Consider the following 18,579-nt stretch of genomic DNA (forward strand, 5'->3'; position numbering starts at 1 on the left):
ATGAATATGCTTTATTGGGAGTCACATGTGGAGTTTTCCTCTTTGTTCAGAATTTCACACGATGAACCCTGATTAATGCTCCACAGGATGACAGCTGCCCCCCCCCCCCCCTTTTTTTTTTTTTTAAAGAGAAAGATGAGACAAATCATCCCCTTTGTACTTTAGGTGGTGACTCACACTGTGCAAAGTGATCAAAAAACATTCAGGGACATTGCAACCAGGGTTGAACACACAGAGGCAGACACTTCTGCGTCAGATTGATTTCAGGAATTCTCTGTGAGGCTTTTATGTTGTTTAAACTCCATGCTGGGTGTAAATTTTCCACTACTGCCACACAAATAATCCTCAGGGTTGCAATAATTAAACCAGCAGGGGAGAGTGAAAGAAGATCAACATTTCCTATGTGGCAACAGAAGCATCCCCTCTCCTCTCAGACCGGCTGACCACAGCAGTCAGGAGCTTATTGACAACATTTATGGCTTCACTTTACTTAGTGCTGTGCAAAGGCCATCTTGTTAGGGTTGTGTTACATGTAATTTCCAAGAAACAAGTCAGTTGTGTGCATATAATCTGTATGTGATCAGGTTTTGGGGGGGTTATATGTGAATTAAATCACTATAATTTTCTGTGGACATTACATTGTTTCCAAACACACCAAGTATATGAAATATGTATACAATGATAATGCAGAGAACAACATAGAATATTTCAATTTGATGAAATGGTGCAGCCATATGAATAATTCATGGTGAAAATATCATATTACTTCAGCAAAAAGATAACTCGGTATGTGTACAAGCTGATACAGAATTTACATTCAGTGCTGTCAGTCACTGTAGAAAAAGGTGACTGTAAGATGATTGTATCCTGCAAGCAGAAAACATTCACTGATGATCCTCACCCTACAGGTACCCTGTAAAAGCATAAATAAATAAATACGATTACTTCCTAAAAGTTTTGAGGGGAGAGAAAGGCTTTAAAATTGTTTTTAGACCTTAAAGATAAACGAACTGAGTAACAGTGACTGTAACTCTGCAAGGTTATTGTGAATTAATGAATAAATAGTGACATTTGTTTGAATTGTAATGAGAGTATCAATCACTTGGAGTTTAGTTTCTGTCCAAGCAATCAACAACACCACTTTATTAGGTATACCGCACTTTACAGGGTTGGACCCTCTTTTGCCTGGAAACATCCTTCAGAGCTTGAGGTCCATATTGATATGATGGCATCACACAATTTAGCAGCAGTACTCTTTTTAGCCTACACAGTAAAATCCTGAGTGTCAAATAAGCAGTGTCAGAACATGTAAACTCTATAAGAGTCAGTTCAACACCAGTGGGTGTAAAATGCCTCCTTATGTTCTGCAGTGTTGGTGTAAATATTCAGAGTTAAAACAGGTTTTTTAAAAATAACTCTTTACAGTGTAACTTGTCAAGTGTTAAAGGAAATGCACTCGGTTAGAGTTACTAAAACACTATAATGCAGTGTTAATGAAAATTCTCCAAACTGAGTGTAAAAAAGTACTCTGAAAAGCTCCGCCCCCTTGCACTTTGTGCCAGACCGAAGAGAATTTTATCGGCGCCATTTTCAACTTCTCCGCCTTGCTGGAAAAGTCTCGTAAGTTTCCTCAATTTTTCATTTTTTTCCTGAATTTTCACTGTCGTTACACTCAAAGCAGCATATTAAAATAACATGGTTCTTCAGACAGAAAAAAATATGCTTTTCACGTGACAGATGTTTGAGGAGTTGTTAGCTAGCTTAAACCTTCAAAATGTTATCCTATATTTAGCATTAATAAAGATGGCATTTTAGACATAAAATTGCATTAACGGGTCACTACGCTTCCAAACGTTGATAGGAACCTATAAAATATACTTCAGGGCTGATTTTGGGAATTGACTTCAGACACCTGCCTCGAGCTCCCCCGGGTTATGTTTTCAATTTGCCTCGGGGGAAACTCCTTCTGTGGGAGCTGCGGTTCCTCTGAAACAGCATGAAATGTATCATCGGTGTTAATTAAATCTCAGCTATTTCTACTTTTTAATGGTATTCTATTAAAGTTATGCTTGTTACTATCAACGAACATGAAATCGTCCTCAGATGAATATCAAATGATCACCTACGTTTGTGGTTTGTTTAAAGTAATTCTTGAGTCAAAACAGTGTTTTAGTCGTTGATCGCCAGGCGCTGAGACGCCCTTGCACTGGGCTGAGAAAATCGGTTTACTTTCAGAATTCTGCTGTCACAGCATTTAGCAGACAGGAGCACACCCCGCGGACTCCGCACCGGCTAGATCGCTGCTATTATTGCTGCTTGCTTCATACACACCTAAAGAGGCGGAGCCCTTACTGAGACGTGAGCTCAGGTGGAGCAAAAGGAGACGTTTTTCTAGCATCCAAAAGAAGCCCCCCCCCCGAACCACCCACTATTAAACGTTTACTGGGAAGCAGCTGGAAGTCCTCCATCAACCACCTGATCAGCAAGTGAAGAAAAGACAACTTTGTAGCTGCTTCATCCACCCTGTTTGTTTCACACAGGGAAAAACTGCTGTACGGAAGTTAAAATATGCAGATGAACTGTAATTCTTATCCAATTACTTCAGTAATCAATGGAATTATCGATAGAATACTTAATTACTAAAGTTGCAGCCCTAATTTAATTTGCTCCTTTAGGACAGCACCACCACAACATGTGAGAGAGATGTATGCTCAAGGCATGATTGAAAAGTTCCCAAACCTGCGTGATCCTTATTCCAAAAATGGATATGTAAGTATTAAATCCAATATCCAAGTTGTTTTAAATTCTTTATCTTTTGACCCAAATGCTGCCTTTCTAATAAAATAGCCTGTTAACCTATTTTAAAGGAAGATTTCTATTATGGTTAAAGTGGCTACTTAGCATGGAGGCTTAAAACCATCCAGAGGAAGAGCACCTTATCAGAGGGGAGAAGATCATCATGTCAGCTGACTGGGTGTGGACCAACAGCCAGAGGAGATGCTTCATTTAACCCTGAGGTGACCCTAAGAGAAGAGCCATATAAGGAAGCTAATTCCTTCATGAAATACTCTTCTGATGAGGCCGCCATCAGGAACAAAATGAAGATGATGTTTGATTACCGTTGCAAGATGGTCCTGGACGAAAACAGATCATCCAGCGTCTTGACTGAATTTCCTCGCTTCAGAGATGTCAGAGGCTTGGTAATTCAGCATTTTACACAAATAGCCTGTTGATGTACAATTGTGTGTTCATAAGTGAATTGACTTGTTCTCTAAAATGAAAACCTTCTAAAATAGCTATACATCTCATTTTGGGCAAACTCCACACTTTACTTTTGATGCTTTACCTAAGTAGGTTTGGTCAAAAAAATTAAATCAAAGAAGTTAGTTTCTGATCATGAGTTGATCACACAATCCAGTAAGATCTTTGTTTTTTAAATTAATAACCTCTTTAAACAAACCTGCCCCTGAAATAAAGGCCTGGAGATGAATTGGCTTTGTGTTATATTGCAATAAGCTCTTTTTCCATATGTTTAGATTGATCAAGACTTCATTCTGGAATTTGGAGAAGATGTAGCTACCAGGTTTTTGGAGAGGTTAGTGCCAACATTTTTTTTTTCCCCCATAAACTGCAAACATTCGTTTTATATTGGAATACATTTGTTTTATTTTACATAATTTTTCAACATGGTAGTGTATGGTTTGCAGTGATTATTTTCAATGTGTTTTTTATTATTTTTGATGAGTGTTGTACTTCTTGTCTTATTTTCTGTGCTCAATTAATAGAATGCCTTTTACTTTAGGTGGCTGACTGTTTTCAAGCATAAAGTGATCCAGCAGAGCAAGACTCTCCCTACCTCAACCGACCTTGAAGAAGTGATCTACTGTGCTGAAGGAGCTTCAAGTGAGGAGGAACTGGATGAGACCCTTACCTCTGGTAGTTTTATTCTGTAGGACTTAAACCTAAGTATTAATAGTAGCTGGAGGAATTGTAAAGAATTTTTTATTTAATTGAATTTTCTATTGGATTTCTTTATGTTTCGGCTTTAAAGGAATAGCCTTCTAATTTTTTTTCTTTATTTTCATGTTCTGTGTTATTTCTGTTCTCACAGGCTGGGACAGTGATCTTGCTTCCATCATTCTCCTGTTCCACCTGATTCCTCCTTCCTGTCAGGGTTACAAAAGACGTGGGAAGGTTTCTCCATCCCAGGATGAGGAGCACCATGTGGTCTTCCAGAAGGTTTGTAATGTATGTTAATTTTTGCAACAACTATTACCTGTTCCCTTTCTCCTCTTTTGCTATGATTCTTTTCATATATGAAATGGATTCTGTTTTAAAATTATATGGAACCAATTTCATTCCTTTTGTTGCTATGTATTCTTCTATTTGGGGGCAGAGAGTGTTGGTTAGGTGTTGATTTGAACTTTGACAGGGAAAGCTTCTGGCAGTTTTTGACAGAAATTTTAAATCCCACTTATTTTTCCTTTTTTTCATACTTAGAGTGGAACAAGTGTCCAGGAACATGCTGATGCCATGAACTCCACTACGCAGCCCTACCCACTTGCTGTTGGGACAAAGAGGAGCACCATTCATGAGTTCTTCATTGTTCTGGACAAGCAGGTCGTACCATGCAAGTCAGCCAGCTCACTTGGAGCTTTTGATGAAATTTTTCACTTCGTATTTGGAACTGTTTATAATCAAATGCTCCACAACATGTACGTCTTGGAACTTGGAGAGTTAAAGGAAGGTGCTGAAATTGCTTCAGAACTTTGTAGTGAACACTCTCTCTCTCCATGTCAAACACAAAATTACTTTCAACTGGGGCTACAGAATTTCATCGGCAACAACATATTCCTAATTGGTCACTGGTAATCTAAAGATCTAATTTGAAAAGCTTTTGTGTAAAATTTTATGACCTTAAGAAAATGGGTGCTTTTAACTTTGTCACTGACCAATTGATATTTGTCGTTTGTTAAAAATGGCACTAATGTCAAGTTCTTCAAAAAATATGTATTTCTTAGATAAATGGATAAAGATGTTCCAGTAAATTCACATTGTCTTAGAAAAGTTTTTTCTTTCTAATCAAACTGAAAATGCAGAGAAGCCTTTAAGTGCATTTTATTTTTGTACTGAACTTAATAAATTAATAAGACAAGGAAGATGGGTTCTTTTTGTGCTACAAATATCTTTGGCTGTATGTCGTAAGAAATATTAACAATAGGTTTATAAAAACAGTATATAATTGTGTAAATTTTTTTGACACTGACTGAATTGGTTACACATTAACACTGTTTAGAGTTAAATTTAATTAACAGTTAAATAGATCTTACACTTGTTAAGAAAAAATTGTAGGAGTTGATTTAGAATAACACTTAAAGTAGCAGTGTCATATTTAAATAACACTGTGAGTGTTATTTATGTCATAGAGTAAAAGTATATTAACAATGTGAGTGCTGATTAAATTTTACTCTATAGCTAAATTTAACTCTAATCAGAGTAAAATCAACTCTGAAAATGTAACACTGAGCTCAGTGTAATTTTAACACTGTACAGGGCGGGGACCATATGTTCACTGGCTCAGTGTTAAAATTGACTCTTTTAGTGTTGCATTAACACTGCCCATTTTACTGTGTAGATATTGGTATATGAAACTGTACTCAAGTGTCAGAGTTTTGAATTCTAATTTCTGTCTGTTGTCTCTTTATTGTCCAAGTAGTATTGACACCTGCATCTGAGCATGTTTCGGTTGTATGCAGGCAAACTCTCTGTGTTAAGTGCAAAAAGGTGGGTTTGTTTTTCCCAAAGCCAATTTTGAAAACTTCAGCTATTTTCTGATGGATTTTAATTAATTTCTTTTTCTATTTACCTGCATCAGTTGCTGGCAAGGGAAACAGGAAGTCTTGGCCTGGGTATTCACTGGCTACACCAAAACCCTTGAAAAATTGGTTATTGCCCCAGGAGGCTAAGTCAGCAGTCTATGCAATGGGTTCCCAGATTGTGCCAACTTTGTTTACTTAGTTCACACACATACTGTGTTTTCTGAGCTTTTCTGATTAAAAACAGCTACTGGGTACTAAAAAAAAAATAGTCACATGTCTGCGAGAGACACTTTTCACTTTAGAAAGAAGCAGCCACCTCATTTGACCTGTATTTAATAAAACAAATATTCATTAGTGCAACTTTACAGTTTAAGGGTACCAAAAGAGAATATCAGCATTCAAGAAGGAGCCTTATAGGAATACTCTTCTTACTCAGGTTCAGATTATAAGCTTTGCATAAGTGATTCAAGGTTTCTGAGGCATTATGTAAAGGGATAGTATTTACTTCAAGGTTTTTCTCTATAATTCTCTGTATCCCACTGCGCATGGCTATCAGTAAAAGGAAATTCTTCTCATTTATGCTGAAGTTTGCTAGGCTGTTTACTCCAGAGAAAACAAAGAGAGAATAGTGTGTTGTTAAAGTTAATCTTTAAATGTAAACCACTGCAGCTGAACTTTACTTCAAGTCACACTCAATAGCAATTTTTCACAGGACTGCATAGTCCTGTGAAAAACTAAGTGCACCCTTAGTGCTTCCATAGGAATTAAGGGGGTAAAGTAGCAGCCAGCTAATTAATTGCATGTGTGTGAACACAATGCCACAATCTTCCCAGCAGTGATGTGCCAGCAAATTCACCCTGAAGTCAGACTGGGCATCCATGGACTGCCAACGCACTACCACTGCTGAACCATATTTTCAGTATTAGGTTTGCAAGGTTGCATCTGAACAAACCACAAGACTTCTGGAACAGTGTCCTTTGGGACAGACGAGACCAAAGTGGAGATGTTTGGGTTTTGCCAAACGTGTTGCTGTCCATTATGGCCAAACACAGCATATCGGTACAAACACCTCATACCAACCGCCAATCCTGGTGGTGAGGGGTGACAATTTGGACTTGTTTTGCAGCCACAGGACCTGGGCACCTTGTGGTCATTAAGTCGACAATGAACCCATCTATACAATAAAGTATTCTGGAGTCAAATGTGAGGCCATCTGTCTGACAGCTAAAGCTGGGCAGAAACTGGGTCATGCAACAGGAAGATGATCCCATGCACAGCAGTAAATCTACAATCGAACGGGTGAAAAAGAAAAGCATCAAGGAGTTGCAATGACCCAGTCAAAGTCCAGACTTCAGTGTGACTGAAATGCTGTGAAGGATCCTTAAGAGAGCTGTGCATAAAAGAATGCCTGCAAACCTAATTTAACTGAAAAAGCATTGTGAAGATGAAGAGTCCAGAAATCCTCCACAATGATGTGAGATTGATAGTCTGGTTCACGTGACTGTAGATTTTCAGTGAATGTCTGCATGTTGCTTTTCTCCTGGATTGACAGCTCAGAGATCGTCCCGGAGGGTTTCTGTGTGACTGGTCGTGTTTTCACACGAGTGTGAGTTTGTGCATGTTAGTGCACAGGCACAAAAACCATAAATGTATCACTATGCTCAGTCCTTCATGCAGATGAAATGCTCTAAGCTGCTACCTGTTACTGGTTTATGTATTTACTTGTATTGATATTTTGCTCAACTGCCTAAAATAACTTAATATTCTCATTTAAATAATTGACAGTTTTTCTGATACTTTGTTTTGAATTATTATTCAGTCAGTCTGAGACTGTGTATATTATGCCATTTTATCTTGGCAAAGATGGGCCATCTTACCAGTCAATAGACATTACTGAGAGAAGTTATATTAATTACAATTAGATTAGAAAAATATACTAGTTAAAGATATGTATCAGTTAACAAATCACCAGGACCACTTTAACTGCTGAAGTCTGAAGATGGGTGCATTTGTCTGTGGATTGCATGCATATTAACACATTACCCCTTAATATGTTGTAAGTTGCTTCTGTGACTGGAAGAAAGCTGTAGATTACATATTTAACCCTACATTTCCAAAGTATCATCAGCAGACAGAGACAGAGAAGCAGAGAGAGGCACAGATGAAGACACCAATAGCGGGCAGTTTTTAGCACTACAAATCCAGTTTAAGCTTTGGTGAGGTGATCAAACTGCCAGTTATCTGCCAGCTCTGTTGACCGGATATACCTGGCCAACAGAGCTGGGATCAGTGAAAAGCTGACAACCAGAAATTCACTTTATTGAAAATGAAAGAGCAGCTTTTTAAAAGCATTAATAAATGGCATGACATCGCTATCAGTGGCTTCTGTGAGTTCTCATGCAGAAAGACAGCTTGCTAGAACATAAACTTACAGAATATCCACTGAGTCAAATGATGTATTTATGTCATTTTGCTGTCAATTTTGCAGACTGTGGTATGACTCTCAGGTCCTCAGATCTTGGGGCAAAATCTTGTCAAGAAAGAGGAACCAGACGTGGAGGCTTAAATCACAGAGCCTTGGGCACATCAGCTACACACAGATACACACTTTACCCTCAAAAGGTGTTATGATGCAAAAGAAGCTACAAATGAGTGACTTTGTGATTTGTAAAAGTCAGCAGCATCCGACGGGGAGGTGATGGAGCTCTCCTTCTAAATCTGGACCCCCGTTAACCCGCTTGGCTGTGACTTCCTGTCTCCTTCACTGCCATTCTGACAAGCAGTGTGACTCCAAGGCTAGTGGGATGCCCAGACAGGGCTCTTGATGAGTGGGTCTGACAGTGGTCCAGCCCCAGCATGTTACCCAACATCCGGCTTGTTTTCCTCCATCTCCCTCTCTTCTTACCTCCCTCCGGTTCTGCATCTAGCTGCTGAATCACAGCTGAACAGCAGCTGATGGGAGCTGACAGCCTGTCTGATTGCCTGCATGTAGATGTACTAAATGTACTGACTTTTACATACTAATGTAGAGGTCAGGGATCATGAGAGTTGTAACACGCAACTATTGGGCAGAGAGAGGATGTGCAAACATGCATGTACATGTAGTAAGTCTACATTTAGCATATGCATACAGATTTTCTATATTTCTGCATCAGTATAACTGAAATCTCTGGTTTTTACATAAGTCCTAAAAGTAATAAAACAATACCCAATTAAATAAAAATATTGAATGTGGTTATCTGTTTATTAAAGAACAAGATCTAATGCTGCATATCTATGAGGTCAAAAAGTATGTAAATGTTTGCTTTGTTCATTTTATGTAGCCCACTTGTGGCAGTTGCATAAGATGTGAGACGTTATCGAAAGCGGTGAAACGTTTTTGATAAATATTGATCTGTGCTGCACACTGGCTTGGAAAAAAGTTAGCGTATTCCAGTGTTCAGAACATCTTCAGCTCCATGATGTCTGTGGGTTTCCTCACCAAACTGCATGCTTCAGGTCCCTACACAACATTTCATTTTGACTTGTCCAAAATATTATCTTATTATTCTTTATTTTTAATGGTTTGTTGGGGGAAGTTGTCGTCCTGCATGACCCATGTTCTCTGTAGGTCCAGAGCATCCATGTAGATGTTCTCTGTAGATTTTCCTTTAGAAATTGAATTGAAAATCCATCAACAGAGTGACATCCTAGGTCAGAGGCAGGTGAACAGACCACGGCACTCCCCTAGTCAGCTTTCACAGATGGAATAAGGCTCTGATGCTAGAATGCAGTGTTTTCCTTTTCTGCAAACAGAACGGTTTTCATTTTAACCAGAAAACTTTGGTCTCATCTGTCTGCAAAGCTTTGTTCAACAGTCCTCTGGCTTCTTCATGCAATCTTTAGCAATCACCAGCCACTTCATTAGGTACACTTGTTCATCTTCAAATGTCTCAACTGATCACATGACTGCACATGCATTAGCATTTAGGCATGTAGACATGGTCAAAAATGTCTATTGAAATTCAAACTGAGTATCAGAATGGAGAAGAAAGGTGATTTCAATGAATTTAAGTGCGACATGGTAGTTGGTACCAGACAAGTTGGTCTGAGTATTTCAGGAAACTGCCGGTCTGCTGGGATTTTCCCACATAGCCATCTCAAGGGCTTAAACAGAAAATATCCAGTGAGCAGAGTTTACTATTTTTCTGTTTCTTTCCTGGATGAATTGTTTATGAGCATGCAGTTATTCATAGTTTAAAAAACACATCATTAATACCCATGTGGAAGGCAAAAGAAGACAATTTTCTGGGAGAAAATGCCTTGTTGATTCCAGAGACAACTTTGATCTGATAGGAAGGCGGCACTTAAACACACATTACAACTAAAGTGTGCAGAAGAGCATTTCTGAATCCACAGTATGCTGAATTTTGAAGGAGACGGGCTACAACAGCAGAAGACCACACTGGGTGCTACTCCTGTCAGCGAAGAACAGGAAACTGAGCTACAGTTGACACAGACTTTGAATGGGTCAGAATTTGGTGTAAACAGCATGAAAATATGGATCCATCCTGCCGTGTATCAGGCTGCTGCTGCTGGTGGTGTAATGGTGTGGGAGATATTTTCTTGGTACCTTGGGCCCCTTCACACCAACTGAGCATTGCTGCCTATGCTCATCTCTTTATGACCACAGTGTATCACCTTCTGATGGCTGCTTTCAGCCTTCAGAAGGTGATGCTCAGACTGGTTTCTTGATCATGACAATAAGTTCATTGTACTCAAATGGCCTTCATAGTCACCAGATCTAAATCCAATAGAACCCCTTTTGGATGTGTTGGAACAGGAGACTTTCTTCATTGAAGTGTAGTCGACAGATCTGCAGGAACTGAGTGGTGATATCGTGTCAACATGGACTACAGTCTCTGAGGAATGTTTCCAGCACCTTGTTGCCCGTGCAATGAAGAATTAAGGCATTTCTGAAGGAAAAAAGGGGTCCGATAATGCATGCTTAATAAAGTGGCCAGTGAGTGTATGTTGGTCAGCCACTTCTAAGAGGAGTAACACTGATCTTCATTTTCCCCCCTATTTTTACGCAATGATATACAAATGGGTGGAGGATTGTTTTTCAGCATCAACAGCCCTGTTTCTAAAGACCTGTCATTTGTTTGTGTCATGATACGCTTCTTCAAACAGACTTTTATAGATTTGATCTTTGAAACCTTGTTTTTATCCTCGTAGGGCTCCAAATCTGTTTATTCTGAATATCATATGAAACCCTTAATCTTTTAACTCCTAATCTAAATGAGGAAAAACTTCACACTCGCACGAGAAGAAAACCCATCCTTTTGAGCAAAGATGGTAAGCAATTATAGGATGCCATCAAGAGCTGCTATGTTGAGCACTTCTTTCTTGCCTTCCTTCCATAGGTCCTTGTGCAATCTGAATGAGCAGCTTCAGTTTCAGCACCCAGGTGTATCAGAAATGATTTGCTGAATGAACAAGTTGAATGTGCGTGCTCAAACACTGAAGGAATGGCAGAAGAGAAAACACAAGCGCAGATGGGCAGAGAGGCTTCACGCGGAGAAGAAAATCTAATACGTGATGTGGAGTGACACGTAGCTTTTATGCGGCAGTGCTGTGGTGGCAGCACCCAGCGGTGAGCCTGACACCCTGCTGAACATGAGATGTTTGGTTTTAAGAAACTGAAACTGTGCTGACAGAGGGAGATGAACAGGGCCCGTCTCTATCATCATCATCATCTGGGCCAAAATGTACTCAGCATTTATGTCCTTTTGTTATCTTGTTTTAAAACTTGCCTTTTTTTTATTTATTTATTTATTTTTTAGGACATCAAATGCTGTTACGCTGCTATGACCGATTCCTTCTTTTGGCTTTCGAGATGCACTGCTGATGTGTTGCGCATTGTTGTGTTCACCCAGTAAGCCAACAAAAGTAGATTTATTACATGTAACCTGTGCAAAACATTACTGTTTGTCACTACAGCCACAGAACACTGATTTCAGTGATCCTGAAACTAACCAACAATGGATCAATGCCAGGGCTCGCATTTGCTTTAACAGTGAAGAATTTCTTGGCCTTCATTCTGAACCATGCTCATCAAAAAATACATTCAACTGTCTGAGCTTTTGTACGCTTTGGTGGGAGTATAAGGATGAGGTATTCTTCTCAGGACATGTGCAAACATTGCCAAAGTGGAGCTCTAGGATGGACTTTATTTTTTATGTGTGTGTATGTGGATAGAAACTGTCCAAAACTTGAAGATTTCTTTGTTCTTTTTTCTTTTAGCAGGTGATCTAAAATTTTCTGGCTGAAAACCGATTTTTAACAGGGTTGTGCTGCAGGGGTTTTGCCCTCCAGGGCTCCGTGTCAGTCAAGTGACTGAAAACTATGAAAAGGATATTTTTGTAAACATTTAGGATCTTTGGTGAATGATGAGTTTCTGTCAGTTTCTTCTTCTTCTAATACTAATACTTCTAGCTGGTCGTTTTAGACGTCACCGCAGTGGATCATCTTTCTCCATCTCACCCCGTCCCTAACATCCTCTTCTTTCACACCAATCCTCTGCATGTCCTCCTTCATTGCCTCTCTGAGTATCTTCTCTGTGGTCTTCCAGGCAGCTTCATATTCAATATCCTTTGTCCAGTTTATCTACTATTCCTCCTCTGCACATGTTCATCACAGCCTTGTCTCTCAAACTTGTCTCTTTCCAAAATGTTCGATTGGCACCATCCCTCTGATATACTCGTTTCTAATCCTTCATGACATCGATTTAAGGTGCTGCAGAAATTCCAGAAATTTTGGCCCATATTGACGTGATAGTTGCTGCAGATTTGTTAGCTGCACATCCAAGGTACAACTCTCCCATTTCACCATATTCCAAAGCTGCTCCGTTGGATTGAGATCTGGTGACAATGGAGGCCATTTGATTACAATGCAAGAAATCAGTTTGAGATGATTTTGTGAAATGTGAGCAGCCTTCATAAGATGGGTACACTGTGGTCATAAAGCAATCAGTTGTTGCTAAGGGGTCCAAAGTATGCCAAGAAAATGTCACACACATTATTCCACCACCGGCAGCCTGAAGCATTGATACAAAGCAGGACGGATCAATGTTTTCATTATGTTTATGTGAAATTCTGGCCCTTCCTTTTGAAGGCTGCACCAGAAACTGAGACTCATCAGATCAGGCAACGCTTTTCAAATTTTCCAGTTTTGGTGAACCCGTGTGAATTTTTGCCTCAGCTTCCTGTTCTTAGCTGAGTGGCACCTGGCATGAACGTCTGCTGTTGCAGCCCATCTACTTCAAGGTTCAGTGTGCTGTGCTTTCAGAGATGCTTTTCTGCATATCTTGGTTGTAATGAGTGGTTATTGGAGTTACTGTTGCCTTCCTGTCACCTTAAAGCAGTGTGGCTATTCTCCTCTGACCTCTTGCATCAACAAGGCATTTTCTTCCAGAGAACTGAGGCTCACTGGATAGTTTCTCTTTTTCAGACTGTCCTCTGTAAAGCCTAGAGATGGTTGTGTGGGAAAATCCCAGTCGATGAGCAGTTTCTGAAATACTCATAACTGGTCTGAATTACACTCATCATCTGATACTTTTGTCCACTGTATTTTTGCCATATTCCCAAATTGTATAGAAAAGGCTGAAATCAATTTCTCTCTCTTCATGCTCAGCTTTGTTTTGTGTGGATGAGAACATTGAGGGTAATAGCTGGCGTTCGTTTCAGTATAACCAATAGAAATTGGAATGGCATCAAAAATTGACGGCAGCTTTCCTAAACGCTCCAGCTGACGGTGACAGGAAGTGCGATTTCAAATCAAATTTTCTCTGAAACTGGCAGATCGTTTGTCACGTTCCTTATTGGTTCTAACTATGAGGCCCTGCTGTCTGAGAGGAACAGTGAAGGTCAGTGCTTTTGTTTAGTCTGAGTGTGTTTGTGATCTATTTTCAGTAATTTTTTTTTTGCTAAGTGCACCTCCAATGTCTGTCTCTCCTTCACTAAGAGGGTCCCCTGCTGGTACTTCACTCCTGATCAATTTAATTGCCAAAAACCATTTTTGTAAGTGTTCTGTGAAAAGGTCAGGACATAGAAAAATTGAAATCCAAAGATGCTTATCTTCTGTCGTTTGCTTTAATAGAAATACTGATGTGTTATCTTCTATTGATATATCCGCTACAAAAATTTACTTGTTTGCATTTTCTTTGATTTTTTTTTTTTTTTTCAAACTTGGTCTTACCTGCACATGTAAAATCATACATCCAAAAATAGACTCATATGGCAACCCATGTATGTGAACAGATGCTCAGTTTCTTCTGCATGTGCACTGACTAGAAAACTCACCCGTCACAGCAATTCATCCTGCTGCCTTTCAGCCCGATGGCTCGCTGTTGTCGTGTGGTAATTAAAAATGACAGCTGGCACAGATTTTTGCACGTGCTGGTTTCTGGTTTTGGTTGCTTGACAGCTACTTCTGTGAAATACAGAAGTGCGTTAAATGCTCAGCCTGAGCCCGGCTGACACATTTGTAATTTGTATTGGCTTCTACAGTAGGTTGCTTTTAGTGGATACAGGACCTGCATGAGTGAAAATCCCATCAGACATACTGACTTTATTTCAACAAACACAGCAGCAGCAACAAGAAGAGCCAATTCTGTTTCTGTCACGTGTCCAGACTTGGGCTGTCTGAAAATTGAATTCATACAACCAGAAAATGTTCCTCTGTTCTCTTCTTATTTTACAAAGGAGAAGCAGTTAATCAATGGATGATGTATGAGAGATCATTATGTCTAATGATGTTGGTAGGGCTGCGGAGATGAGATCTGACCTCCACGGTAATGTAGGTGATCAAGTTAGCACAGTATCTGAATCTGTGATGGGAGCACATTTATGAGTCAGTGGGATGTGTAGTGGTTTGGTGACCCTGCTGCTCTTTCCTGGATGCCTCTGTGTTGTTTTAGCATTATGTCACACAGCCAATCAGTGCCATTGTCAGAAGTTGCTCCACCCCTGCTGCATGCTTATGTGCTCACTGATGAGATGTACTCTTTAATTAGCAAACTTTCTATAGGCAAGATTTTTATAATGACCACTTGGAACTTAATTTGTTGAAAAAAAAAATCACTGGTTGACAAAAACAGTTACTACAATTTAAAGGTTTTATGTACCTGCAAATATTTACACACTGACAGTAATACTGACAAATTCATGTTCGAAAGTCCAGTTTAATTTTATTCACTTTATTCATTTTTTCAGTCATATGAAGCAACTGATGATTTATACAAGCTGTTAACAGTGCTGGGAGATTCAGGGGGGTGCATGCACACTGCATGGGCTTGGATGGTCTTTTTGATAATGTTTTTCTGAGCCAGACTGTGGTGCACTGTGAACAAAGACAGAAGGTTACGTGAGCAGCCCAATCATCGGTGAACATTCAGGATAAAATTATGTTTACTTTTCTCTGTAGAGATGGTTGAAGCCGTCATCACATCAGGACAATTTAGATTGAATGAGATGGGACAGCAGACACAGAAATTACTTGCAAATTTTCTTTCCAACAACTAACCCCCTTACTAGTGCTGAACTAGTTATCTGAAATTGAAAAACAATTATTCTTTACATATTACTAATTCGAAAAAGTAGTTGTAATACTTATGGAATTACACATCATCAAAAAGTAATTCACATGTGTAAAACTAAAAAAAGCATTGTGTGTTAAAGGCAAGCAGCCGCAGCTTTATGGTCTTGACCACAGATCTCTTCAGTGGGCCCAGTTCACACAACCTTCAACCCCTTAGACCTAAGGCTAAATCCCAGAAAAGAATCCCAAAATGTATTCACTGACAGCTGCAAAACTGTAAGGTCCAAATGATCAACCTCAGGCTGTATGAATAAAAGATGGTTGGGAGAATTTTGAAATACAATAGGTTTATTTTTGCGTATTATCCATTGCAATAGAACAAACCATGATATTCCATATACAGTGTATCACAAAAGTGAGTACACCCCTCACATGTCTGCAGATATTTAAGTATATCTTTTCATGGGACAACACTGACAAAATGACACTTTGACACAATGAAAAGTAGTCTGTGTGCAGCTTATATAACAGTCTTCATGTAGAGCAACAATTCGTCTTTTAAGATCCTCAGACAGTTCTTTGCCATGAGGGGCCATGTTGGAACTTTCAGTGACCAGTATGAGAGAGTGTGAGAGCTGTACTACAAAACTGAACACACCTGTTCCCTATGCACACCTGAGACATAGCAACACTAACGAGTCACATGACATTTTGGAGGGGAAATGACAAGCAGTGCTCAATTTGGACATTTATGGGTGTAGTCTCTTAGGGGTGTACTCACTTTTGTTGCCACTAGTTTAGACATTAATGGCTGTATATTGAGTTATTTTGTGGGAAGAATAAATTTATGCTGTTAAATAAACTGCACACAGACTACTTTTCATTGTGTCAAAGTGTCATTTTTTCAGTGTTGTCCCATAAAAAGATATATGTGAGGGGTGTACTCTTCTGTGATACACTGTACTATTAAAAAAGATAAAAATCAGTGAAAGTAAATTTAACCTGTTCTAAAAACTATGCCCCATAGGTTTGCACTTCAGACTTGGTGAGTGAAATTCTAATATTCATTCGTATATTACTTGGCATTAATTAACAGATATATTTGATAATTCTCACCTTCTGGTTTAAATATGGTCATTTCTGCCTCCAGAGAATCTGGATGGTGACAGCCATGAGATTTAAGCTCAAACTCAACAGACTTCAAAGATAAAGCAGTAAATACAAATAAATACAGTTTTGTAATGGAATACGTAAATTTTATGATTCTTTTTTAAAAAGAACAACACATTGTTGTATGTACTGTGTGTATTTCTGCCCCCTGTTTCAGCTTGGAAAAAAAAAAAACCCAAAACAACAAAATCACTGGTCAAAATGATGTCATTTTGGCTTCCACGCCAACTGTTGTTTCAGAACCATGGATAGTGATTTGTGTGTGTGTGTGTGTGTGTGTGTGTAAATCATCTTCTGTGTGCAACTTGCAGAACATTTCCATTTGCAATTATCATTAAAGATCAGCTGGGCCTCTGGCTACAGCCCAGAGATCCAGCAGCAGTTTTCAGTGGAAAAATCCACAGTGTATGCCTGAAGTTGATGCATCAGGTGTGGAGCATGACTAGGAGCATGCTCTGTTTTTTTTTTTTTTTTCAGATCTGACATGAATGAACGTTAGGAGTTTTTTTTAGACGGCACTTTAATTGACAGTGATGAAGACAACAATCAGTCATCGTGTTGGTACACTGGAGGAGATGCACAAGTGCCTGGTGGAAAGCCAAATTAACACCAGTTACTATTTTAGGGTTGAAATCTGGTGACTGAGCTGGCCACTTCATTGTAACCAGAATACCAGCTGAATGTTATTCTCAAGTTCAGTTTCACTGTTGGTCATTTTCCTGTGGCAAATGACCAACAGTGCTGTTCCAATGAAGCAGCTTCCAAAGGATATTTCGAGAAATTCCAAACTAGAGTAAAAGCGTTCCGGTCAGTTTTCTTTTTATACTGTAAAAATCAACAATTTACTACTCAGAACCATGGATAGCGAGAGTGTGTGTGTGTGTGTGTGTGTGTGTGTGCGTGCGTGTGCGTGAGTAAGTAGTTGACCACCTAAACAGCGCTCTCTCTCACACACTCTGTCACTCTTGAAACAGAGATTTTTAATCTTCATTATGCTTTAACCTGGATAAATAAAGACCATAACATTTAAAAATGATTTCCACCCCTGATGTTAGTTTTGATATTTTCAGATTATAACTTGAACCCTGAACTATACGCATTATATTTCTCAGACTATGACTTTCATGAATAAATAAAGTATTGGGAGTAATATACATCAACGTTAACCTAAACTCTGGTTGTGAGTATATATTATAACTCTATACAGAACTTTTGAGTCTTAAGGTAAGTGATGCAGTGAACCCAACAACTGCTCTTAAATGGGAGTCTGTAGTTTCTACTGATTAAGCTCTTTTTGCAAATTTGACTGCAAGTTTTTATTAATTTATTGCATAATACTTTATATTACACTTTGTTAATGACATGGTAATAGTGGGTAATGTGGAAATAGGAAACAATATAATGCTATTTAATTGCTTAGTAATTACAAGGCTGAGCAAATGTATGTAATGATCTAATAACTAGGGGTGGTAATGTGGCAAGAAATGAAAAAATGCAATGATGTAAAACCCGTAAGTAATAGTATAGCAAAATTTTGGTAACAGTATGATAACTGGCAAGCTGTAAAATGTACGGTATTTAGAAGTAAAGCTTTTTAATATAGTGTCAGTAATTGGTAAGTCACCCCATAATAATAAAGTGATATAGTTTGATGCTTTCAAATATTAGGACACACCATATTATAACGGTGAAATTAACGCTACCTTATAGCCTAAAATTTGTCCTTGGTTTGAAGGTAAAAATATAACTATGATTGACATGTGGCATACTACTTGGAAACATTTGTGGTAGTTTCTGTAGAATAACCATAAAAAAGCAACTTAAAAAAATGAGCATCTCAGATCACGTCTCTATCAGCACACTGAGAAAACCTGAAATATGACCAGCCTTTAACTCTGTGCTTCATGTCAGAACGTGATTCTTTTCAGCGTCACTGTTACACGTTTGACATTTCTTCATTATCTATCATATGGTTACAACTGAGGGGATGCTGTACAACTTTTTATGAGTT

At 38.8% G+C, this 18,579-nt stretch overlaps 1 protein-coding gene across 3 annotated transcripts; it reads left to right on the forward strand.

The window, feature by feature from the left end:
* The first annotated feature begins 2,414 nt into the window (after positions 1–2,414).
* On the forward strand, positions 2,415–4,893 carry LOC115785122 (uncharacterized). 3 transcript variants are annotated; one of them, XM_030736601.1, is made up of 7 exons: positions 2,508–2,552; positions 2,676–2,769; positions 2,868–3,200; positions 3,537–3,595; positions 3,803–3,936; positions 4,112–4,248; positions 4,501–4,893. In XM_030736601.1, the coding sequence occupies exons 3-7, from the start codon at positions 3,060–3,062 to the stop codon at positions 4,870–4,872; spliced, it is 843 nt and encodes a 280-aa protein (XP_030592461.1). In that variant the 5' UTR covers positions 2,508–2,552; positions 2,676–2,769; positions 2,868–3,059; the 3' UTR covers positions 4,873–4,893. The 3 variants fall into 3 exon arrangements, with proteins under 3 accessions (XP_030592459.1, XP_030592460.1, XP_030592461.1); XM_030736599.1 differs by having other exon boundaries at positions 2,415–2,769; positions 2,891–3,200; XM_030736600.1 differs by having other exon boundaries at positions 2,415–2,769; positions 2,891–3,200; positions 4,112–4,239.
* Positions 4,894–18,579: the final 13,686 nt, after the last annotated feature.

Source organism: Archocentrus centrarchus, chromosome 8 (genome assembly GCF_007364275.1).
Source record: "Archocentrus centrarchus isolate MPI-CPG fArcCen1 chromosome 8, fArcCen1, whole genome shotgun sequence".
Taxonomy (NCBI): Eukaryota; Metazoa; Chordata; class Actinopteri; order Cichliformes; family Cichlidae; genus Archocentrus; species Archocentrus centrarchus.

Excerpts from the sequence above, each read along its gene's own strand:
- LOC115785122 (XM_030736599.1), top strand. Across the intron at positions 3,596-3,802 it reads GCTACCAGGTTTTTGGAGAG|GTGGCTGACTGTTTTCAAGC; the intron begins GTTAGTGCCAAC and ends CTTTTACTTTAG. Across the intron at positions 3,937-4,111 it reads GGATGAGACCCTTACCTCTG|GCTGGGACAGTGATCTTGCT; the intron begins GTAGTTTTATTC and ends CTGTTCTCACAG.